We start from the raw sequence: 25,931 nt of genomic DNA, 5'->3' as shown, positions 1-25,931 counted from the left end.
TTACAAAGCATCAGTGAACTCAATGGCAAATCTCCCATTAACTTAATTGGGATCAGGATTCTTTGAATATTTGAAATACTTCTGACTTTCTAAAGCCTTTTCTGAAAGCTTATTGCTTGGAAAATACTTTGATGTTCAGGAGCAATGTGAATATTAGTAAAGTGTGATGAATATCTTAGTTACCAAGAAAAAAAGGCTGAAAACTTTGAAATTTATGCACAAATCCAGTTTTATTTCAGTTACCTGAAAGGACTTCAGTAGCTATACAGAACACTTTGGAAACTGGACATTAGATGCATTGTTTGATTAGTTTTATTAAAATCCCAAATTTCTGCCCAATCAGTTTTGAAAATCATTGTATATGAAGCATTTCACTGCTCTCATTTAAAACAAGATCTGACAAATGAAATTGTAAAAAAAAAAAAAAAAGTAAAAAATGCACAAAACTAACAAAATGGCCTAGAGCGTTAAAACCTAGAAGACAATAACAAAAATCTGCTGTTAGTTGTATCTAGTGTGCTACCCATAGGTACAAATGACTGGAAGCTTAGAAGTTTATGTGTTTATTAAGTACACTGAGAGCATACATACATGTAGGCCTATTAAGTAGTGTCAGATATTTAAAAACCTTATTTCTGATATTCTCAATGTGGTTTCTGAAGCGAAATTAAAAGGAGGCTAGAATCAGAAAACAAACTACTTAATTCTGACTTGGCAATAGCCTAAGGAAAGGCATCTAACCTCTGAAGTAGTTGACAGCACTAGTTAGCCTAGTGCCCATTATCACCATTCACTCAGGGAACGGGGTTTGCTGGAAGCTGCCCTAGTGTAGGTCTATGTACAAGGTATAGAAAGAGATGGCTGCCGGCCTGAGCCATGCAAGTCTTCTGTCCCCAGTTCAACATTCAGCAGGTCTTGTGCAAACATGTGCTGGCGCTTCTCAGTTGTTCTCCTGTGGCACTGCCGTTGCCTGAAAGGGAAGAGGAAAGGTTGCTTCTTTAAGAAAAGAGGCAGAAACCGTGCTTCATGTGCTCTGCATGGGATTTATCATCAGGGTAGCTCAGTGCCTTACAAGACTTGCTGTATTTCTTTTCAGTACAGCTTGCAAGACATTCCCCATGTTTTACAGAGGGTACTATGCATCTGGCAAAATCAGCCTCCCCATCCATTGGCTGTGATCATGACCATGAGACAGCTGAGGAGAACGTCCTCCTTTTCTCCCCAAGGTCACATTGGTCTGACTGAAACTGGAAGTCCAGCCTGAAAGGCAGATATCAGCAAGGAACCTCCTTCCCCAGCAGAATCTCTGGTAGCAAGAACTTCTGATGTGCTATGGCACCCATAGCAAAAACAGCCTTTCCTCAATGAGCTTTTGCATCAGTATTCTTATGGTTTGTACCTGGACTGTGCAAACAGTCACTTCCACGGACAAGGCCTTGGTAACATATCTACTTATTATTTTAGTTATTAGGCCTATCTAATTTATTTAAGTCTTTACTGCAGAACTAGTTAATTAAGACTTCAGTGTGGTCAGAAGCCATTAGGGATTTACCTGAGTGTTTTTCTTGCAGAAAAACGTAAGGCAAATGGGAAGCACTGAATGTTTGGTTAGGCAGATATTCTCACTAGTAAAAGATATGCACATGTGCTTCACATTACTCTCTGTGCATTTTTAACTTATAGCTCTCTGCCTCTGTATGTACTTTTGAGATCTGTAAGCAGAAGAAAGCCTGAGTTTCCAGTGAGCTTTCCAGAAACCCTCACCCAGACCAGAAGGTTTTTGTAGTCTGAAGTCATTTCAGACAGCTGGATGGCCCCGGCCAGCCACCACTTTTTCACTGGAATTCCATTTACAGGAATTCATGAAAGAGACCCAGTGATTAAGATTTACCTCTATCCTGTAAGCCAGATCCAGTTTCCCACAAAAGGTACCAATGTTGCCAGTTGGTTACAGATCAAGAGTGTAAAAACTGTCCAAGTCAAAATATCTGGTTTCACTTGTTATCTTACATTTTTCATATTCAATAAGCACTTAAAATGAAAAGGAAGCAAGCAAATACTGCATTCTCATGTGAATTTTGCTAAACAGTTTTCCACGTTCATTTTCCTTTAAAATCTGAAGTATAAATTCGAGTTTACTTTCTCAAAGAGCTTTCAAACTTGGGAAGGTTAAAGTTGGTGTTTCAGCTGTTTGGTAAGGTAACCATTTAATGTGACAAGCTTCAAAGAAATAATTACATTGTCCTGTCAATTATATAAAATTTTAACAGGATCTTACTAAAGGCTTACTCCATGAAACTCCTGAGTACTGAATTTCTGGCTTCAGTGAAAGGTGAAAGTGTTCTGTACCTAAGAAAAAACAGTCTTTGAAACTCTGGATGGCTGACCAGCAAGAATTTATCTTTTCACCCCTCATTAATAGTCTAGTTTTCCAATGCATGGAAGAGTGCCAAAAAGAGCCCTATTATACTCTCCCAGATATCCTAGCTTGGTACCTACCCCAAAGCTGATTTTAAGATTTTTGTTCTACCTAAGTAGAATCTTGTGTTGTTTCTCAAGAATGCAGACAACAGACAACCAGCCTACTATCTTTAAAAGCCTATCTTTCCATTTCAAAGGTTCAATTTTAAGGAATCACATTAAATTTATTAAAAATTGCTTCCGTTCACAGTAAGTTATGAGATTTAAAAAAAAAACGGACTTGAAACTTGATGCTTTTGGCAGAACAGTCTAGGCAGGAAATGTTACACATGACTTAAATTGGCTAAAACAATCTGTCTGCTTCACTGTTTTCCATTGACTAGGTTGTATTTACCATCATCTGCTGTCTGAAGACACTCAACTAACAGCCAAATTCTCATTTCTCAGCACAGAACTGATCTGCTGATCAAGGAGAGGAAGGCTATTCCAACCCTCACAAAACCTGCCTGAGTCCACAGGCAAGGAAAAAGGGGGTGGTGAGCAGAGCAGCCAAATCCAATGTCATCATACACAGTAAGTTTTCAGCCTCAGTTTTCCCATTTATAAAACACATGGCTGCATTACTTTCCTTTCTCACGAAGCAGAGTACTGCATACCAGGGAAGTGCTAACAGACAAATTGAGTACTATTTGGAAATAGGCTTCATGCTGATGCCATACCTGGATGCCCCAGGAACTCCTGCCTGTTGCAGGCAGCAGTTTATCAGAGCCACCGCTCTGATAAACGAAGGCAGGAGTGCAGCCCCTCAGCCCCATCCCCACATGTGGCAGTGTTCAGTCAAGGGCTGAACACAGTCAAAGACTGTGTGCCATCTACTTACACAGAGAGTCCGTTCTCCAAACTGGCTGTAGAAGGTCATCTTGACTTTGTGTTTGTGTCCAGTCCTCTGGTCAAAGGTGTTGCAGCTGTCGAAGGGTGGGCTGTACAAATGCAGGCTGACGGCAGACTCTGTGTGGCTTATGTTCTCCACACGGTGCAGGCCAATGGAGTCTACACAAGAGAGGGCATGAAACAAGAAGTTGCATTAACAGGAAGATTTAATGAGATCTCAGATACCTGGAAAAAATGCCATCCAAACTTAAATTCATGAGCCAGCCAGTTAGGCATACCTGCACTTTTATGGGCACCGCATAACTCAGTACAGGGAATTTGGATGCTGATCTCCATCACTGGTTCCTAAATACTTCAGATTACTTTACTGCCTTCTGCACCTCCTAGAACACTGGATTATTTGCTACAGGTTAAAGGCCAAAAGAAATCCAGAGAAGCCTAAGGAAGACCATACTATCACTTATTTTCAAGCTATCATTTCCAAAGAAGCTTGAGGTTATTTACTTTCCTAGGAGATACCATTGTTCTAGGTATTCTAGAAGCAGGGAAGTTAGATTTTCTAAAAAATATAGCAAGAAATTTTACAGGGCAGAAGTTTTTTTATTGCTAATCATTTTAACAACAATTATTTAACAATTTAATATTGTTAAATTAAGTACAGTAACAAGGGTATCAGGCATGGTAACAGACAGCTACTTTTATTTGGGGCATGGACTCAAGGGGAAAAATGTAGTTGTCTTCTGTTGCTGGCATCTGTTTAGTAATTAATCCTTCCAGTTTATTAGTTTAGAGAAGAACAGGCTTCTCATTTGTCTGATCTTTTGACTAAGGTGACAAATTACTAGTGACTGGCAAACTTCCAACCTTAGCTTACTAGCAAGCATAACTGAATTTGTAATAAAATACAGCACTGTCTATTGTGTGGCTACTAATGAAGTAATGGTGTTTGCTGGGACACTGGAGTAGAAACCAAACTGTTAGGTGAAAATGTAAGGTATGAAGAATCACATTCATGCAACAAACCATTTCTGTTCTACACTAGAATTTTTGAGTTACTTAGAAGAGACCTTGAATTTAAATTTATGACCCTGCTGTAAAAACAGCTCAGCCTTTGTACTTGCACTAATATGTTATATAATACCTAGACTCATATTGTGCAATGTAGTCATGATACTCTGAGAATCATAAGTGCACTCTTAACTCTGATACATTTCAAGTGTAAGCCCCAAGTGCCATTATCTAAATAGAGGATGTGGTAGAAGGAAGACCTAATTCTATGCTCATGCAATGGGAGACCCAAATAAACCCAGCTGAGTGGGCTTTAACCTTAAAAGTAAAGTACAACAGTAACCAAGAAGCACACGACAGAAACATGAAGGTCACTGTTGAAGTAGTTAAGGCAATTAACATACCATCAGTATTTTTCTTCTACTGGTTTTACCTTTTTTTTTTTTTTTTTAAACTCACCTATCAGTTAGGAAACATGGCAGAGATCCAAACTGCCTCAGAGACTCAGACAGTAAATTTGTTTTAAGTAACTGAGAAAGTTTGGATAAGATGAACATGGGCTATAATTGCTTGCATGGGAAAGAACCACACAGTGAGGAAAACTTAAATGATTGTAAGAACCCATGGCCCAGGTGTGCGAGTACCACGTCCATCAGCAGACATGACAAGCTCCTTTTTGCATTTCCTGTCCTATGTTTTGTTTTTGTTTTTGTTTTTTTTTTCAATTAACATAGTATATCTTCAACAAAGGTCTGCAGACTGCTACTCAGGCTTCCTCCACACCATCACCCTGGCTTGATCCATTATCCGACATGAAGCTCCCTTGGGGAGTTCCAGGGCTCAGCCCTGCAACATGTGTGCTCCAGTTTTTGAATCATCATCTTAAAGGCAGATGGTCCCTTTCTCCAGCACTTTGCCATTGTTCTGCGGTACTCATTACTCTTCAACATGATATATAATATCTTGCATAGGGTCAGAATGTTATGCCCAGCTGGCAACTTCCAGATGGCCTCCAGAAGAGCACAACATGGTGATAGCTAAGAATATACGTAATGGGACGGCTCCAGATACCTAGGCAACCTTACTGGTAGAGACTTAGCTGTCTCTCAGCATCTGTGGGAAGAGGCATTTGCTTTGTAGATTGAAATGCTCAAGCTTATCCATTTTTGCTGACACTGAACTTCAGCACCGTACTCTTCTGTTGATTTGGACAAAACTAACACTGAGCATCAGGGCCTTTGCTTGTTCTGTTTATTCCATAGACAGCTTTTGTATTTTTTTTTCCCTAGGATTTCCACAACTGTCCAAAAGGATTATTTATCTGAGAAGAAGAAAAAAAAAAGCAGCAATTAAACTATTTGATTCCCTTATTTCTCACTAAATACTATTTAAGCTGTAAGTTTACTAGCAATTTCAAGTAGTTATTTGCAGCACAGTGCTGAAGGCTGTTTGGTGTAAAGGAGCTATCTGGAACGTTTAAGTATTGAGCAATTGTTGCAATGTGTCATGAGGGAGTTAATGGACTTGTTTTTTGTTTTACTGAGCATAAATGTGGGGTTTGTGCAGAAGCAAAAGAGCCCAATTCTTTAACAACCATGCAAAACACCACTAGCAAGAGACTGTTAGAGGTAGGAGACTATTTGGAGAGCATACAAACACTTTTCTTCGGAGTAAGACTCAGGGATGGGTAGCTGTCAAACAAACTATTAGAAGAGCTTACCGTTAATATAGGCACATTGATTTTCTCTCAAAACTCGTTCTGATTTCTTAGTCATTTCACCATTTCCTTTTTTCTCAGGCCATTCAAACAGTGTCTCCTTTAGATTTCCTTGGAGGATCTTCATAAAGCAGTGTGAATCAGTGTGATCATGGATGCTGCTATATATGTGAAAAGAATAACCTAACTCAGTATGATATGCATATCTAATTTAAGTACAGCAAATAGAACAGATGGCATAGCATACATTATCTGGATGTAGCCCCAAAATGATATGCTATTGCACATGGATCATGCATGGTCTTAGGAAACAAAACAAAACAAAACAAAAAACAGAGTGACTATGATAGGCCTACTTTAAAATGCTACATTGGAAATATATCCAGGTAAACTTACATACAGCAGAACTTTGGGAAAAGTCAGATTTTGGTCAACTTTGGACCTTACCAAAGAAAGCCTGGAGGAGGACAGAAAAAGATCTTCAGAACACTAATTCTTGTGGGCCAAGAAACAAAATGTTGCTCTCTGAAGTGACCACAGGCAGAGGCCAGTATAATGTTGCAAACATATCTAGTATTTCCAGAGCCACCATATTCCCCTCCAAAACACAGGAAAAAACAATTACTTCCAGTTAATTTCTATGGACTTTTTACTGGTGGAATACACAGGCATTTGCTGAATATAGAAAATGCTGTACCTCTGACTCTAAGTACAACCATCGATAAATACAATTTCACTGCAGTGGCAGTGAATAAACAGCAGGATCTATCATGATCTGTATGTTTCTTTCATCTGTCTCCTTGCTCAGAGGTATGCTTTAATTGCTACATTTAGAGACATATTCAGTACATACACAGTTGGGTTTGGGCTTTATTTTTATTTAAAATAGAAGACTAACTGTTAGAGCAGTCAATAGGATTAAGCCAAAGGGAGAGCTGTCTACTCGTTGGGTTTGTGGAGGAAAGGGGAATTTGGCCCTCCCTTTGGTACAGTGCTAACAAGTTTCAATCAAAAACTTGGTACTTGTACATTACTGTTTTCAATAAACAAATGTCAAAGTTTCCCTGTAAAACGAGATGCCAAGAGAGCAGAGCTTGCTTCAGGCATAGAACAGTTCACAAATGCCACGTTGTCATGGTCCTTCTACAAGCCATGAGAACAATCTGATCCTACCCATGTAGGAAGCAAAAAACCAGCTTGTGGTCTCAATCTAGCTCTAGCAAATACTCATCCAACCCAAACATAGTTTGACATAAATTACAGTCTTTGTGGGAATAGCCCAGAAGGAATAGAGGTGGTGGGCTGTGTTCCTACATCTCTCTGGGTATAACTCCATGGCATTCCCTAGAGAACACCATAAATGCTCAGAATGCATTCTCAATTAAAACAAATAATAAAAACATCCCAGCAGCTCCTCATGGTTTCTATTTATATCCAAGGACAATCAGAAAACCTGCAAGTTTTGTTATTCCATACTGTGCTTTATCCAACATCTTGCAAAAGACACTCCAAGATCCTGCCCTCACGTTTGTAGGACTACACAGTCCAGAGTACGGTGTCCAGGGTATGGTCTGCATGCACAACTCTGGAGGCACACCAGCAGCAGGGTCTGCTTTGAGAGAGGTGGGATGCCTGAACCTAGAACCACAGTTCTAACCCCAACCTAGTTTTTTTTGTCATGTCACAGAGGTTGGATTTAAACATGAGAGAACGAGGACTGTTTAAGCTGAACCAGGTCCTGCTTCCACAACAAAGTGAGGAACTCTGAGAACCAGCAGGGTCTGACCAACCTGCCCTGCCCAGAGGACCCACAGTGTCTCTGGGATTAAAAATTTCCTCCAACAGAAGGAGCACACGATTTGGCCAGAGCATTTTTAAATGCTCTAAAAATGACTGTGAGAGACAACATTGCCAAAAAAAATAAACCAAGTATTCAGGTCTTCTATTCCAAAGGAACACTTAGGAGTTCTGCACTGCTTAGTTACCAGACATTTTCTAATAGCTCAGGTAGAGCTGATTGTTTTTCCTCTTACATGACAGTGAAAGATATGGTAGCTTTATATCTGTTTGCTAAAACCATAATCTTTGGATACGAACCTGCCATGCCCTTCACCCCAGCACAAGATCATCAAGTTGAACTTTCCATTTCCATTGTCCACAAGATTTCTTGTATACCTGAAATACAAAGTGTTTGCTTTTTACTGTACTGATATGCCTATAAAACACAAAACTATATAAACATTGTTGTGAAGGAAGGTTGTGACTATAAACATCTTTTTTTTTTTTTTTTCCCCTTTCTCTTGAAAGCCAAGGTTTCCTTGGAAAAAGTGAAATTGGACTTTTAAGCTGTTGTTGTGAAAGTACTTTTTCTGGGAAGAAAAAAAAACTGGACATAGTTAATATTTGACAGTAGTATTGCGATTGAATTACATAAATGATCACAGTTTGGGAACTGCGAGTCCAAGCTTAGAGTGGTAGACAGGATCAAATCAAAATAGTTATTGAATGAAGTCACTCCAGCAGCTGGCTTATAATTAGAAACAGAGGACTGCAATGAAAAAAAAAAAAAAAAAAGGAAAGAAAAGAAAAATACATAGTTACATTCTTCTACAGCTCTTTTTGGATATTCTTGGCTTTCTTTGTGTTACACAGCACTCATTTGTACTAGGTCAAAAAAGAAAAGATGTCAGGCTTTCCATACATGGTACTCCTTTCCCTCAAAGTTCTACATCTTGTACTGTAGCCCTTTGGTGTGGATAAAATACCTGTGGTGAAATTTCTGCCAGCATCTGCTCCTAAACAAAGTGTATCATAGATTTTCTTAAAAACATTAAGCCTTCTAGAGGCTTTTCTGGCTTTGCTTCTGTGGCTTGAAAACATTTTGTGTTAATAGCCACCTCTTAGGTTTGGTTCCTTGTGCCCCCTGAAAGCCTCTCCCGAGCTGTCGCTTGCCTCTTGTTGAGAAGCTCCCTGGAGAAGGGCCTGGGATTTTGCTCTAAGCATTCCTCTCCATACAGGGGCTCTAATCGCAATGAACCACAGAGACATTTTGGTTGGAAAAGACCTCTAAGATCAACCTTTAACCTAGCACTGCCTACTGAACTGGGGCTTGGGCTTCTGGCTGCTATGGTGCAAATAACCCACCGGGACCTCCTGCTTTTGCTTTAGCTTCAGTCACGATTATCAGGGCTTACTTTGCCAAGCAAGTCAAATATCTAAGCCCACGCAGGACACCTCGTTCTTGTCTAAAAGATGCAAGCACAGGCACATAGAAAGTGCACTGATGCCAACTGATTTATTTATTTATTTTTAAATTAGGTTCTTCATAAGGCTGTAATCGATAGGATGCTTGCAGCAAAGTAGGTTTGTACCTATATGCTGCCTCTTACTGCATCCACAGTCTGTCTGCAGACGTATTTCTTGCATGCTGTCGGAACATAAGCAATCAACGCTGGCACTTGACCCAGCTTCTCAAGCGCTGCTATTTCAGCACAGCCAGCCAACACCAAGGCTGCCGTGCACCCTTCCAATGTTACCACACATTTTTCCACCCCCCTCTCTACTTCGCTTCCCACTCCCTGCCACAATTTCGCCATCGGATCCCACCGGAGATAGGCAGCCAGGAGAGTCGCAGCAGCAGGATGATGCTCGTAGGATAGCGGGGCCAGGAGAGGCTCTCCCGTCCCGGAGGATCCTGCCGGCCACCTCACCTTCACACCGGGGCTGGGGGCGCAGCGGGAGCGCCCCGGAGCCTCCGGGGAAGCACCGCCAAGACCCCCCCCGGGGCTGCCCCGGCCCCGGCTGCGCTCGGGGCCGCCTTCCTCTGAGCGCTACCGCCTCGGGGGTCCCGGGGGCCGCCCCCCTGGGCTGCCCCCTGCCCGTGCCCGGGCGGCGGAGCGGCTCCGTACCGGTACTGGTCGAACTTGGCGTACTGCAGCCACTCCTCGGGGTTGCTCTCGTAGGACTCCATCAGCGCCTGCACCTCCTCCACGCTGACTTTGTCCTCGGCGAAAAGCCGGTGCAGGATGCGCACCAGCTCCTCCAGGCTCCTCGCCTTCCACATCTCCGTCTGCACCGGCTGCTCCATCGCCGGCTGCTGCCACCCCCACCACACCCCCGGCCGGCCCCCGCCGCTCGCCTTTATGCGCCGGGAGGCACGGCGGGAGCCACCACCGCCCCGCCGGGCGGGCGGGACCGCGGCCGGCCGTGCCCAGCCCTTGGCCGGCGACAGCGACCGGCAGGACGGCCGCTGGGCCTCGGCGTGTGGTGACCGGGCGGCAGGCGGCGGGGGAGGCTGCCGGGGGGCGGCCTGGTCCCGTATATCCGGGAGGGCAGACAGCCCCCGCAGCCCCTGACCCCAGCACTGTGGGCTTCAGGCTGGGTCTGGATGTTGTTGGGGTCTCTCGTCCTCACGAGTTTGGGCCACTGAATTCACCATATGCTGCAGAACTGACTGTAAAACAGCATTATTTTTTTTTCACTCAAAATGCACCCCAAAGCCACCATTCTTTTTGCTCCCTTCTCCCTCCCCCCCAAAAAAGACTTCAGCTGCTCAGGCCTGCCTGATGGTTGTGAGGTGGTAAGCAGGCAGGTCAGCACTGTGAACCTGCAGTAGCTTTCAGGGTGCTCACAGTACTTGCACACATCCTTAGAATCACAGAATCATAGAGTCATTAAGGGTGGAAAAGACCTCCATGACCATCTGGTCCAACCATCCCCCAAACACCACTATCACACTCTAAACCATGTCCCTAAGCACCACATCCAACCCCTCCTTAAACATCCCCAGGGAAGTTACTCCACCACCTCCTTAGGCAACCCATTCCAATGCCTGACAGAGGAACTGACATCGAGGGATTTCCAGTGTGCCTGGTTTCTCTCTTTCTGACCTGTGCATCCGGTAGCTGCAAGAAAAAAAAAGTCATCGCTGCAACTTGAGAGTCTGGATGGATTTCTGCAGTTAGGGAGACATCAGCATGGCTTTAAATGGGTCAGGGATCTAATGCATTGGAGTGAAACATGGTTGAATGTACTGAATAGGTACAGTCACTGATCTGTCCCAAACCTCCTCTGGCACACAGAAAGCAGACTTCACCTCATTGCTACTCTTTTAGCAAGTTGTGTTGGTAGGTATGTGGGAGACGGAGAACTATGCTGACTTCAATCAGACTTTTAGAGATCTGAAAGAACATAAGATCACTCTGAATTTATGTAATGAAATCAGGATACCCTGGAAACAATATCAGCAGCCATCATGCAGTTAAAAAGCATCCAGTCTTTATGGGAGAGTCTTTATGGTTCTTCATAAAGAACAAAGACATCACTCCCTTGCTAACTTGTTCTACCTCAGTATTAAGAACAACTGCCTCATTTCCTAATGGAATTTTAGCTATGGATTGGTGTCAAAAGACTATAAAAGGCAAGTAAGTGGCACTTCTTTAGAGTACTTGCTCAAGTATTTCCACTTGGGCACCATTAAAACTGCTGTAGGTTGTGAAGAATTCGAAATAGTGTGAAGCAGCCAGTGCCATTTACCTGAAAGGTAGAATTCACACTATCTCAGTCAGAAGGAATAAAATACCTTACACAAATAAGCTGCTGTAAGGATCACCGGAGCAATGCTTCATTGGGTTGTGAAATGAGTGATGAGATATACATGTATTCCCCCCTCCCACAAAAAAAAAAAAACAAAAAAAAAAAAACAAAAAAAAAAAACACCCACCAAATATGATTCATTCTGATATTCCCAAGATCTGATATAATTATTTTCCAGGAGTTACAATATCTCTTTGCTTATTTACACACCTATATGTTTGGTGATGTTCTGCTGTTTAAATCCAGGAAAAAACATTGTGCTTCTGCTGCCAATGTCAGAAACTTCAGAACTTTGATTCCTTTGCCATAATGGTGATGTGATCATTAGTGATTACTTTAAATATTGCTGCAAGAGCAAAGGGCACTTCATATATCCTGTGTTACTAGTGGATCAGTCTGGATCTACTTAATGCAGTCTCAAATGTGTACTGCTGTTGACTATAGCTCACTTACAATGCTGTACCCATTACCTTGTCAAAGTTTTTCCTTTAACTCAGTTACAAAGACTTAAACTTCTCTAGTAGTAATAGAAAGCCTTATACTTCTATTTGCTCCTATTCAAAACTACTCACACATATTTTAATTTTGTGAGAACAAAACATTACATTCAACATTACATTTTGATCCTGAAAACTTCTGTAGGAGTTCATTATTTGTTTGCATGAAACTCATTAGGAACAATATTTATGGCTCTCCAGCTTATGTTTTTACTAACACCCCATGGACAAATGGCACAAGGATCTGAGTGCATGTACAGCAGTTAACACATTCTAGCTTCAGTCACTTAGGGCATCTGTCACTGAAAAATTTAAAAAAAAAAAGAAGAGAGCATTGTAATACGCAGAGCATAGGAATTGTCTTCACGTTCTCAGTTGTGCTTCTTATTAAGGAGTATGCAGCATTTTACGTTTCTTTTTATTTCTGCAAATCATGTGTTTATACCCTTGAAGAAATTAATTATTAAACATATTTCTCAACTATTCATTAGAACACTCAAGTCTGTAGGAGACTTTATTCCAACAAATGTAAGGAATGTTGTAGCTTTCAATTTTACAACAAAAAGTTTAGGTCCATTTAAAGACTTGAAGCTTATTTGAAAAATAAGTCCAAAGTTACAGAGGCAAACAGTGATTCACACTGCCATGCCTTACCGTGCAGGATGGTAAGCTGCAGCCAATGCTCAGGAACTGCACTGACAGTTCCTCAAAAGCTGGACTTGCACACAGCTCTGGTGTCAGGGATGGCCACGCATCTTACTTGATTAGATAGCGAAGGTAAAAAAATTACAGAAACAATCCCTTCTGCTCCATCACTGTTGATCAGGGTTCCACTGTACCAACATGCCTCACCAATCAGATCCATCAACCTGTCTCTGGGTAGTGCCAGTGCTCAGTCTTTGTCATTCGAGATTAACAGGTATTTAGTACCGTATTCCCATTAAATAATTCTGCAGAAACATTTGCTCGTTCATGTAACCAGACTCTTGTATTTTGCTTCCCTGAAAAACAAGCTGTTTCCACTTTGCTTAATGATGACACACACTGGCGTTCCTCAGAGGAAACACATACTCACATTTGGTACTTCTGAGTCCATTTGATGCTACAATACTCCCAGGGTGGCAATACATACATATGAAATGTATTCAAATACCACAGTGCCTGAAATGGACGTATATTCTTTGGGCTAGAGAGAGAGTGAGAGTAAGAGCAAGTATGTAGCTTGCAGAAGAAGCATAAAGGTTTAAGGATTTTTTTCTGTATTTCACATTAGGTAGCCCTTGTGAAAAGCACAGAAACTTGGAGGGTTCCCACAGAAAGTGAATCATTCTTGCATTTGTTATGACATGACTTCACTGGGAGGCAGAAAGGAAACAAATAAACCATTCCCGTTGATATCCTGACAGTTAAAACCCTATCTTGGAAAATGGGAGTTTGAAATACAACCACAGAAATGTTTCTCCATGGACAAATGCCCAACCACTCAAATTCTATCCAAAAGACAAGTGCAGGCACTTCAAGCAATCACTGGACACGACGCCTAACTGGGAGAGAGATAGCTTAAGTTCCAAGCAGGTGTTGGCACCTCACCTCCCATAGGGGTGCAGCTCACATGTTTTTTTTTTTGTTTGTTTGTTTTGTTTTGTTTTGTTTGTTTCCTGCCTCATTTAGGAAAATCTTCAATTAAGAATGATGAAATTGATTGAAGATTATATGGTGCACCTTGTTATTTCAAGTAAGATTTGTGGTCAGTCTGAAAAAAAGGACCTAAGGTACCTGAATTCTCAGACCATTGTGGCAAGCAACTACATTGTGCTTACTCCCTCTGGTCTTTTAGCCTGAAAAGATAATCGCATTTCAACCCAATAAAGTGAGCTTACACTCTTCCTCCACATGTTATAACTACAACCATTTATTCATTGCTATTAAGTTCCTGTTCCCCTAAGTGCCTTTGAATCTGCAGAGGGGGCTTCTGTAAGGGAATGTTTGGAGCTACTTCTGTTGTGCATATGCATTGTGCCTTGCAAGTTTTGGGACTACATGACTCAATGGCAGTACCTCTCTAAAAAGGGGTAAGAGAACAGAATATTTTGACACAAGACGGTCATAGAGATAGGTTTAATAACCTGCCCCAGGGAAATTCACCTTACTGAAATATTTCACTGCGCAGTCCCAAAGCTCTACAGTCCAGTCACCACCTTTTTCTTCAACCTTTGTATGATTTAAGAAGGACTGCAGCCTGCATCTGAGAACTCTAAGCGACTCGGTGATACCTAGAGCTCTGCACCTTCTATTTCACATGAAGATCTTTGAACTTTTGGGTGGATGCCATTTGCAAAGAGACCTTTTGGGTTATAATCAGGAGGAAACGTAAGTAAACATTTGTTGCAAACATCACCAAGATTGCTATTTGGAAATACACAGCAATGCACCACCTGAAGTAGCAGTTCCCAAACTCTGATCTGGAAGATCGAGCTAAATGATTAGGGGGCCCTACATCCAGGCAGACTGACTCATTCTGGGGCTGTGAAAAAGCACTTGCAGCCTCCTCTCAGCCATATAACCTCGTGAGATCCAGCCTTCTGCACCCAATAGACCTTGTATGAGAATCTGCTGCTTGAACAATGATACCAAAAAAAACGACAAAACACACACAAAAAAAACACACACACAAAAACAAACAAACAAACAAACAAACAAAAAACACGAGAATAAATCGTATCAAACACAGATCATACAGTGAAACACAATCAGGCTACAAAATACAGTAATCAGTGAGTGAAGTGAGATCAGTGAGTGAAGTACAACATACCACGTCACAACATACTTTGAAAACACTAACAACTGCTAAGCAGTGCATGTACTGCTGAATGAAGCAAAGTGCGCGATTGCTGTGTGGCATTAAACCACACAGCTCAGAAAAGACTCAAAATAATTTGATTCAGTTTTGGTGGAAGTTAGTATGCTGTGCAGAAGGTGCATATGTTATAAATAAAGTGGAAAATATTGACATCCATATGCTCTCTGTGAGAAAAATAAATTAAAATAACTTTTTACTTTTTTTGGTAGTATTTCTTTGAGAAAGCTAAATAAAGCCTTGCCTAGACTTCTCTGCACTGACAATATTTGCTGTGTAGTTTTGTTTGGAGCCCTTCTCTTCTTTGAGGTTTCCTGTTTCAGAGTTGGAGAGCTCTTAATGCATTTTAATTCTCAAGAGTTGCCAAGGTTGTTAGTTCTGTTACCAAGCTGGTCTTGAGGGAAAGACATTTTTGTCTACTTTACCTTTATACACTGATTTTTGCAACTGCAACAACTAACTATAGCCTCTAATATTTTTAATGCTAAAGCCCTCTAAAGAATGGTATTTTAACACTTTGCACTCTGATTGGTTGATATATACATAAATAATATTAATCAGGAACAACTCCATGAGAAGATGTAGAGCAAGGACATAGACTCCTGCAGTTTTTCCTAAATTTTACTATTTAATATTCATCATGTACCTCTAAGAAGTATGAGAAAATTACGATTGTGTAAGTAGTATTTCTGCACCATCTATAACCCGCATCTTTAACAAAAAACATTACAGCATCTAGCTGTCTGCAGACATTTAGCACAAGTATCTGTTCCATGGGAAAGCTGGAGAACTGTCTGAAAAACTTGTGAGACTGCTTCTCAAGTTCAAAGAGCAACTTTTTTTTTTTTCTTCCCTGAAGTTTAATTCTTCTCAATGTGGACACAAAGGATCAAATCTCACCTGAAATTGGGACTGTGTATCTACTAGTAAATAATCCAAGGACTGCTCTGTGGCACAGAGGCCAGCTATCAAAGTGCAGCCTGCATCCATATCATTAACCTGTTAGCAACCAGAACAAGATGATAACATACAAAATGTGTACCAGAAAAGGCATCTTGGTAATGCACGAATTGTGTGTATGCCAAAATCTATGCTAGCAACTGCTCTACCAATTAGCTGTACACATGACTGAGCTACAGTGCCCCAGAAAATTTCCTGGCACTACTGACTCTAGTAACATAGATGTAGTGTGACTCGCCTAATGTTAAGCTTCTAACTTATTTGGGCCTCTCTTTAGTCAACAATGTGATTCATTCAACATTTTTGTAACCGTCTATTTTAGGATGAAACAACCTCTAAATGTATTCTTATCTCTATATAGTTAGGCATCAAGTCAAAGTTTTCTGGTGACAAAAAACTGGTGAGAAGTTCCTGACACCTCATGGGCTTGTGGTTATTGAAGCAAAAGCAAAGCAGGAGCAAGAAAAATTCCTAGGATCTTATGTTGTTTACTCTTGGGAGCATATTAAGTATGATACTAGAAAAGCTAAAGTGTGATCTCAGAAAATAAGAATGAACATTAACTTGCTCTGTTATCAAATGTTTTTGTTCTCTTGATGATCCAATACAAAACAAAGCCAAAAACATTTTTTAATGTATATGGCATTTTATGCACAGTTGTAACAGAGTCATAATCATCATGCAAAACCCAGTGTTAAAGGCATTTCCCCCTCCTTTCTTTGTCCCATCTCTACATATGAAGATGTCATAGTATGTCAATGCCTTGCATAGCCTTTGTCCAATGTCCCCCGAAGAGCAATGAAGACCTCAGGATACTCAGGAACAGCATAAGATTAAAAGCTTGGGCAAGTAAAAACAGAGTTCGATCTGCAAAGTGACCACAAATTGCAGCAATGCATGAATAGAATCTGCTTGGGAGCTAAGGATGAGTTTGCAGAACTAATAAGTGAAAAGTCTTCCTTCATTTTACTGTAGATCAGTACATTCAAGATTATGTTGAGGGTATAATTAACACAGACATCTTTTCTGTTAATACGTTAGCAGTAATTCTTCAAGATTTAAAAGTTGGCATTTGCTCAAGAAGGCCATAGGCAACATAATTATATGATTATTTCACTCCTGAGGCAACTTCAGTTACACTTAGCTCCTTCGTTTTCTACATGCTTTTAAGATTAGTTCAAGCTACAGATTAGAATTTTATAATTAATCTCCAAACCATTATCAGAATAATAAATCATAAACAATGTCTCCTGGATAAGAGGGTTTGAACTCTGTCACTGTTACCTTGGAAACAGGGTAACAATTTTGCATAGCACTATTTAGTATCAGAACACTGTGAAGCACTAAACCTTTCCTGAAAACAGTGTAATCATCTTCCTTTTAAATATTTATCCTTACCTCTCTCAATATTTAAAATAGTTTACTGTTTTTTTTCCAACTTGCCTATTCTGTTCATGCAATTACATAAAATCAAGTGAATAAATTACATTGCAAATATTGTTAGCTCAGTTCTATATGGAATAGTTGTGTAGCATCTTTAAATGGAAGACAACACTCCTAAGTCTACATTGTTGCTCAAGGTATACTGTGTACAGGGAATATGATGTGTCATGTTCCACTTAAGCTTCTGATGCTTACAATTTAGTGGAAGTATTCTTTCTTAAAAGATAACTACAAACATTTTAAAGAATTTCAGTATCATCTATGATCTTAGATGCTACATCTTCATATTTTAAAATTTAACATGCCTTTTGCAATATTTGTCTTTTGCAAATTCTACAAGCCATGGACCGCGAGTCTTTTATCTGCTGTATAATGTATTTGACACATCTGCTTTCTAGTCTATTACTTAATACACAAAAGAAATGCTTCTGCCACTTAAAAAAGGAATGATTATATCCTGACTCCAGAAAGAGAGGCTGTGGGCCCCAAAGGTACCAGACTGACAATAGATGACTTGCTCTCTGACTTGAGACAGTAACAGAGAAAATGACAAAAAGGAGGAGTCACATTACATGAAGTATGGAAGCTACACTGGGGAATTAGCAGAATCAGAACCGGTAGTTATTAAAAAGAAAGGAACATAATAAAGGCAGGCACTCAGAGCATTCATTCACTCATCAGTCAGACAAGGCAAGAGCTGGATCAGGTGAGTAGTCACTGTATACTGTTAAATTAGGAGCCAATAAATAATATAGCTATGGTTGTAAAAAAAAATAAAGAGCAGAAACAGTTCAGCATCTTCCTTTCACTCCACACAACACCAGGACTAATTACAAAAACAGATCTTGTCTAGCTGACACTTCAGCTAGGGTACTATTACCTGCTTGGGCTATGGTACCTCAAGAAAGGTACGAAGGTCATGGAAACAGAAGTTCAGGAGAAACAGAAGTGATTGTGTATCAGGAAAAACACTGCATGGAAAACAAAACAAAGCAGCAAACAACAACACAATACTGATGCTGCAAGTCATACATATATATTGGCAGCAGCAGGGCAGTAGGAAAAAACCCTCAAAAGTAATATAATAGTATTAATTAGAAGACAGTACCCACAGACTTTGTGAGTATTCATTGTTACTGATGTTTTTCTAATCAAACACATAGCAGAAACAATTAAATACTATTAGCCCTGCCTGTAGGTAGGAAGAGAGCTCCTTTTAGCTTTCTTTCCCGATTCTGTTTTTGGCTGTTCACTAGACACATTAGGCAGTCCTTGCTTTGTCCATCAGGAGCCTATGCATGCACGCATATATATGTTTCTACTGGATACACCCAAAACCCACATCAAGGGTGTTGTGTTTTTTTTTAAGGTAACATTATGCCTTATGGCTTATTGTAGAATGATAAAATGAATTCTGCAAGTAGTGTACTATTTTGACATAGATTCAATGTCTCCTTCAACTCCTTCAATTGTTACAAGAAAGGAGGCTTAATGATTTTTGAGTCTCAGAATCTGACAAAAATCAAAATAAACTGGAATTAAAGTCTCTGAGGAAGTTTCTTAAATTAGTGAAGTGACTAAATACCTAGTAACTAACATTAGAAATTGCATTAGAAAGAACAGTGGTGGAACAAGTAATGTGTGTGGTGCAAGGAACATGCTGAATCTTAAATAGATGCATAACTCAAACCTGTATGGTTAAGCTGTCCAAATTCAGAAATGAATGTGGTGAATACAAGCAATACAAACTACTTCTGTGGGTTTTACTTTACTGGACTGTTATCTCTGAAGGAATTGAGGCAAACTTTTTTTTTTTTTTAAACTCAAACATAAAATTTATCTATAGATTCAACATAAAGGACAACCCTCTAACATTAGCTGGCAAGATATGGTGACCTACAGTCCTCCTTCACTTCCAGATCCCAATGGATTTTTATTTTATTAAAGAAAAAAAAAAAAAGGAAAAAAAATAAACACACACAAAACAAAGTTCTTGCATCAATCCTAAAGAGCACATTTGCACTGCATCGAATAGTTTCATATGTTAAGATTAAATAAGGTAAAAGGCACCAATGGACCTGCCAGACTATTGCCTTATCTTAGGCAAATATAGTGCCACACAGGAGAACAAACTGCTACACATTTCGAGGTAGGCAAGTGGACATATTATGAAAAAGACTGGAAAAAAATCCAGAAAAAGCAAATATCTTTGTCCTTGTGTACCCTCTGGTGGCTGTACAAGGTTATACTGGCTTTACAGTAACTAAGCAGGCAGTTTCTTCAGAATGGAATCAGAGTGCTCACCTCTGCACTAGTTCTGTTAAATCAACAAAGATTCATGAGATCAGGGTTATGAACGAGAAAAACTACAAAAAAATTCTGCATTGTTAGCTGAATCCAATGGATTCTTATGTAGGTTTTCCACCAAATAAGTCACTATTCTCATAGCAAGTATTACACATCTGGTGCATGTGCCACATTCTTGGCTGCATGGAAATATGGAAATAGCAGCAGCACGCACCTCTATGTTAAACCAAGCATTAGTTCTCCAGAATTCCTCAAAGGGTAGAAACAATTTGGCATGTTGGTTGCAAGAGACCACATAAGAACTGCTCATACTGGACACACAGGTTACATGAGACAGCAACAAATAGCTACAGCTATTGGACAGGCCTGCTGCTTTGAACACGCAGAGGCTGCTCTGCCCGCATGTGCTGAAGAAGTGGATTGCATCAGGAACCAAAACTGCCAGCATAAGAACAGTCTTACAGCAAGCAGACAGCTAACATTTAATTTAGTACAGATAAAACAAACATAGAAGATAGCACAACCAATTTAAATAAATTCACAGAAATAACCCGAAACAAAAACAGCAAACGTAAAAGAAAAAAAAAACAAAACCACAATAACCACCACACCTCCCAAACCCTCCAATAACTAAAAGGAGAGGTTGGCACCCTAGTCAAAGTACCAAGTCCCCTCTAAGGTGAAAAAAATAAAGAATCCTCATTACATTATGGCTTAGCACAAGGACATAAAGTGAACTCTATTTGGTTGATGGAACACGCAACTGGTGAAGCAGAAAGAGAGCAGCAGCCAAAAGGACTAAATATAAAGTAGGTTTTTAGCACCTCATGTCTATTACTTCATTAACAGAAAGACGCAACAAGTTTTGCTACTCATTAAACAATGCCAGAAATGAAATATCCTGGCAACCGCTGAAGTGTTCAGCCTTGTACAAAGTTCTATGCGATTTGGCAGGAGGACATATTTCTGAGGCATCATTATGCTGTGCCATATAAATAAGGTACTTAGACTGCCAACATGAAAAGGCATAGAGCAAGGTTATTTACCAATACCTGCATATTGACTATGAGAAAAAAATCTAAATACATTCTTGAAGTGAGATAACGTATGTTCAAGGTGTAGAGTCCATAACATACAGAATGCACACAACGTATGAACATGCGAGAAGCAAACTGAATACCAGGCTGTAGGTGCAATTCACATCCCTTTTTAATTAAAAGGAAACCTTATCTTCCATACACCATATACAGCAACAGTGCTGCCCAGTCCCGAAGACAACTTTGAAAAAGCTTCCCTTCCTGTACAGCAATTAGGAACTCAGAAGCAGGAGAGCTGGCTCCATTCTACAGATACGCAGATTTTTTTTCTGTACCCGAAGTGTACATTGGGAGAAAGCTACACAATTGGATAACCTCGGTAGCTCTTCTTTCATGCTATTCAATTGCTGCCGTTTTTGTAAGTATACGGTCACAAGCAGAAATCCAAACCCTTTTTTTTCCGTGCATTTACAGGTGAGTTTCAGAAAGTGAGTTCCTCTTCCATTTTTGAAGATCACACCTATGCAACTGTATTGCTTGTCTTTCACCCCCATGCCTGGGTTTTGCAATAATGCAGCACCAGCTTGCCATCACTTCCAAAACACTGCAATAAAACAAAACCAAGAGCTATTAGGTTATTCACAGAGTAGCATATACACAAAGCAAAACAAAAACAAGCCAGATGAATGTATCGTGAAATACTGTTGTTCATAACAAAGGTCTCCATCACAACTGGAGGCATGACATACACATGTGAAGTACGGCTCTTCCAGAGGCTGTATGAAGTCATGTCTCTTCAAACCTTATCAATACAGATCTGTGATTTGCAACGCTATTACACTAAATTCAAGATACTGCCAGTGCAGCTAGGAGCAGTAACAGATTTAAAGTGCCAGAATCATACCACAGCCTCTGCTAAGCACATTTGGAAAGGCTATTTAAAATTGAAAGTCACCTCATAGAGGGTCCCAACTTCCTGGTCTGGAGATGGAGCAAAAGACTGGTTCACATATATGAACTGCAAGAAAAGGCAACAGAAGATGAAGACTTCATAAGTAAGGTACCCAGAAGAAATGCTCTTCAGCCCGGGATAGGTAAATCTATCCTATGTTTATGACTTATTTAATAATTTTTACAGACTGCACCAAACTACAACAAGTTAGCATCTTCACTGCAGGGTGGAGGAGCAGCATGACTTCCACATGAGCCCCAGCAAGGTGCTGAATGCATTCTCCTACAGGCTGATCCACTGCTCTCCCATACAGCAGCAGGAAATAAACTCACTGGTTTAGTTCTTAATCTGAGTATCCAAACCACTCCTACTAACCTAAGTTTTCTCAATTAGAACAACACTCACAGATTTTATTTTTTATTTTGGTCACCATTCTCACTTCCTGCTTTAAACAGAAGTACACAGAGTAGCTAGTCTATAGTGTTAGAGGGCCTTGGGATCTGCAGCGTAAGATGGCAATACAGGTATCATGTAGTTTCCAAAAAAAGCCTATACAGTTCCTGGGGTTTTGTTCCTGAAGTTTAGCTTTAAGTTCCATGCTGGAACAGTCTGTGCCTCTTTATTTTCTTGTTGAGACAATGAGTTAATGAATTAAACTGTTGATAATGAATTGATAAGTCATAGTTAATGAATTAAACTGTTGATAATATCCACCAGTAGTAAAAACTGTAACTATTACTCTTTTTTGAGACATTATTAGAGTTACCTTATCTGATACTTCAGTTGCAGATTTCAGTATTGTAATGAGTCTAGCTTTTATTTTACATCTAAAAAGAAAGCTCATATTAAAAAGTGCATGGATGTTGAAATAGAAGTGGTAATTTCAAAGTATTTCTGTACCAGTTCCAGTTTCTACATTATCAGAAGGACTTTTAGGCTTCAAGGCGATTAAGGAACAGCACTGGAACTGTGCTGCCCAGCTACGCACATTCCCACACTAACCATTTTGAAAAAGGAATCAGTCTTCTGACAGCACCTTTAAACTGTCTGGAAGAGAAACTGTGAAGGAAACAAGCCACCAGCAATCAGAAAGTCAATCCCGAACGCTTCAGTTTTTCCTAAACGCTCCTTCTGTACAGCTGTTTTTCAGACCTATGCTGCACGTATGAATCTCTCAATGAAGGGCACGCTTGCACAGACTGTACAGAGCTGCGTGAAGTGCAGGCTGGGCTGTAGAACCATAGAGTCATTAGGGGTGGAAGAGAATTTTGAGATCATCCAGTCCAACCATTGCCCTGATACCAGTGTCACCCACTAACCCATGTCCCCAAGCACCAGGTCCAACCTTTCCTTGAGCACCCCCAGGGACGGTGACCCCACCACCTCCCTGGGCAGCCCGTCCCAATGCCTGCCTGCTCTTTCTGAGCAGAAATGTCTCCTCATTACCAACCTGAACCCCCCTGGCACAACTCGAGGCCACTCCCTCTTGTCCCATCACCTATCCCCTGCGAGCAACACCCCCCTGTCCCCTTGCCCCCCCCCCCCCCCCTCAGGTACCAGCTGCTCGGAGGCCATCAGCTTCAGGAACTTCTTGATGAAGTCGACGAGCCCCTGGATGGTGCGGGTGCGCTCCACGGCCCACTTCTTGGTCCTCATGATGGGGGTGTCGCCCACGGCCTTCAGCAGCACGTCAACTGCCGGGTTGGGGGGGGGGGCACCGTTAGCAACCGGCCGCGGCGTCCCGCCCCCACCGCGCCCTCATTGGCTATCGCCGCCAGCTCTCTGCGCTGATTGGCCCTCTCGCCTGCCCGTCACCCCCCCCCCCCACACCCGTCCCCACAGCGGCCCAACCGCCACCTCACTTTTCTTCTTGGCGTCGCCGCCGGGTTCCTCGCTGCCCGGCGAGCCGGCCGCGGGAGGCACCGGCTCAGCAGCGCCCGCCGCCGCCGCCCCGCTTTCCGCAGCCTCCTCCCCGGCTTCCCCTTGAGGCGACACCGCCGCCTGCTCCCCGTCCTCCGCCATGCTGCTGCGGGCCGGGCGGAAGCCACGCCCCCCCCCCCCCCCGCACAGCAGCGCGGCGCCGCGAGGTGTTTTGTCCCTCGCGGGACGCCGTCGTTCCCCCTCTCCCCCCTCCTCCCTCACCTCCGGTCCGGTCAGGCGCTGGGGGGCGGGGCGGCGGCGGTTGGGTCCGTTAACGGCTGCGGCTCGGCGGGGCCCGGCCGGCGGGGGCGGCCGCACCATGATCAAAGCCATCCTCATCTTCAACAACCACGGCAAGCCGCGCCTCTCCAAGTTCTACCAGCGATACGTACGGGACGGGCGCCGGGATCATCCCGGGGGGGGTGGGGTTGGGGTGGAAAACGGGGGTTAGAGCCGTTGGGGGGGGGTTGGGGTGCCCTCCAACCGCCCCCGCATTCCCGGGTTATCTATCTATTTATTTATTTATTTACTTGCTAATTTATATTTATCGCGTCGATTAATTCCGTTAATTATAATTCGCTTGTTTCTGGGAGCTGGCTCGCAGCGCGTGTTTTGTTGGCCTCCTCTCGGATGTGGCGCTACGTGTCTGTCTGTCTGTCTGTCCGTCCGTCCGCTGGAGCGAGGAGTCAGCGCTGCCCTTTTCCCTCTGAAAGCTGTCAGAATAATAGGAAAATACAGTTCTCCCAGAAAAAAAAAAAAAAAATCACTTGCAAAAGGATATTCTTTTACACGGGAGGGGGGGGAGGCTGAAGCAGCTCTGAAAATGCGGTGTGAGGGCTTGATCTGCAGCCCGAGGGGTCCAAGAAACAGCGTGGCCACACTGAATTCAAGGATAAGAGATTTTAAGCTAATGCTTTAATCGTGCGTATGGCCTTTCCTAGCAAACAGGCTAAGCTCTGCTTGGGCTGAGCTTGGACAATAAAATCCAAGAAAACAGCTGATACTCCCCAAAATTATGTAAACTAATTATTCTTTCTAAGAAGTGCCATTATTTATTCGTATCTGTGGCCAGTTACTTAAAATTCTGGCCACTACGGAAGCCATATTTAGGTTTAATGGAAGGGATGTATTTTGCTACATGCACCTCAGAGCAAAAATGATGACTCTGAGGCCTCGGTTTGCACTGCAAGGCTTTTAATTAAAGGAGTATAACTGATACTGGTTATTGCTGTGGGCAACTGAATTTGAGCATTTCTCCTCAGGAAGTTGATACCGAAAAACTCTAATATATGTTGGTTAATCCCTTTTTCATCTCTCTCATCAATTCTGTGTTACCAAGCTGTTGTCTTTCTTTCACTGTTCCTAATTTAAAAATTCAAGTGGAGTATTCTCACCTACATATATTGATAAACATTCCCCTTGTGTACGTCTGTGTTTCTTTATGGTTAATTTTCATTGCAGAGCTTCAGTAACTTCTGAAAGATGTCTCTCCCTTATTCCTCCCTGTCAGTGGGGATGTAACAGTTAAATAGGTAGATGAAATACTTTGGAAAGGTATGCATCTCCATCATTAATGTGAAGCACTTAATTCCATTCTCATTTCCATTCAATCATAAATATCTTTTTCTGTCTTTTGATATGGTTGTGGATTTGCAAATTTCTGGGTGGGAAAAGGAGTGAATGACAGGAGTGGGGAAGGAGTGAATGACGAGGAAAACTGATTTCTCTTAGGAATTCCACTCAGCTCCCGTCAGAAGGAACAGATATTTAATGTATAAAGTAGGATAATATGCCTATGTAAACAACACTGTGTAGTCTTGAAAATTAAAATAGCAAATGAAAACATGAAATTATGTCATTATCTATTATTATTTTTAGTTGCCTGTTGTTTGCAACCTTGTCTTGATCATTCCTTTCTGTGTAGCTTTATGTTTCATATTGTAGAATTGTGGCCATAAATTAAAAGTTGAAAATAAGCTTCAGAACAACTTTGAGAATAAGGGCAGATTCTGAAAATGAAAACTATTTTAAGTAGTCAAAGTACTTACCTCAGTTTCTCAAGGGGAAAAAGATACATCCTCTCTTTCCTGATACACACAGGGAAAGAAGCTGAGATTACTGCAGTGGAGGAAGGCAGGCACAATGTAAGAAACACAGACTATACAAGCAGAGGAACCTGTACTTGGCTTGTTCTGTGTTTCATGGAGTAATTTATGTCTGCTGGAGCTTTTTGTTAATGTCTCTTGATTGTAGAGGTTATTTGTAAAGTAACACACAAATTTAAGGTGATGAATGCAAACTGCACTGATGCCAGGCTTTGTTTGCT

At 41.5% G+C, this 25,931-nt stretch overlaps 3 protein-coding genes across 4 annotated transcripts in view; 1 reads left to right on the top strand and 2 right to left on the bottom strand.

Moving 5' to 3' along the window:
- Positions 1–211: 211 nt before the first annotated feature.
- CDO1 (cysteine dioxygenase type 1) lies at positions 212–10,171 on the bottom strand. The gene is made up of 5 exons (XM_068665870.1): positions 9,946–10,171; positions 8,135–8,212; positions 6,041–6,198; positions 3,302–3,471; positions 212–970 (listed from the first exon to the last, which is right to left on the bottom strand). Exons 1-5 carry the CDS (start codon positions 10,122–10,124, stop codon positions 941–943), a joined length of 615 nt encoding a protein of 204 aa, XP_068521971.1. The 5' UTR covers positions 10,125–10,171; the 3' UTR covers positions 212–940.
- A 10,710-nt stretch (positions 10,172–20,881) lies between these two features.
- ATG12 (autophagy related 12) lies at positions 20,882–23,758 on the bottom strand. Its single transcript, XM_068665871.1, has 4 exons — positions 23,548–23,758; positions 23,243–23,379; positions 21,689–21,751; positions 20,882–21,337 (listed from the first exon to the last, which is right to left on the bottom strand). The coding sequence occupies exons 1-4, from the start codon at positions 23,705–23,707 to the stop codon at positions 21,278–21,280; spliced, it is 420 nt and encodes a 139-aa protein (XP_068521972.1). The 5' UTR covers positions 23,708–23,758; the 3' UTR covers positions 20,882–21,277.
- A 25-nt stretch (positions 23,759–23,783) lies between these two features.
- AP3S1 (adaptor related protein complex 3 subunit sigma 1) overlaps positions 23,784–25,931 on the top strand; it is a 33,761-nt gene continuing 31,613 nt past the window's right edge. The window contains exon 1 of one of the 2 annotated variants that reach the window (XM_068665868.1): positions 23,784–23,993. In XM_068665868.1, coding sequence (XP_068521969.1) covers positions 23,925–23,993 — 69 coding nt within the window. In that variant the 5' untranslated portion in view covers positions 23,784–23,924. The remainder of the gene's footprint in view (positions 23,994–25,931) is intronic. The other variant, XM_068665867.1, reaches the window with a different exon arrangement.

The sequence above is a fragment of the Anas acuta genome, chromosome Z (assembly GCF_963932015.1).
Source record: "Anas acuta chromosome Z, bAnaAcu1.1, whole genome shotgun sequence".
Classification (NCBI taxonomy): Eukaryota; Metazoa; Chordata; class Aves; order Anseriformes; family Anatidae; genus Anas; species Anas acuta.
Note: the sequence above shows the minus strand (reverse complement) of the source record. Positions and strands in the feature narration are given on the sequence as shown.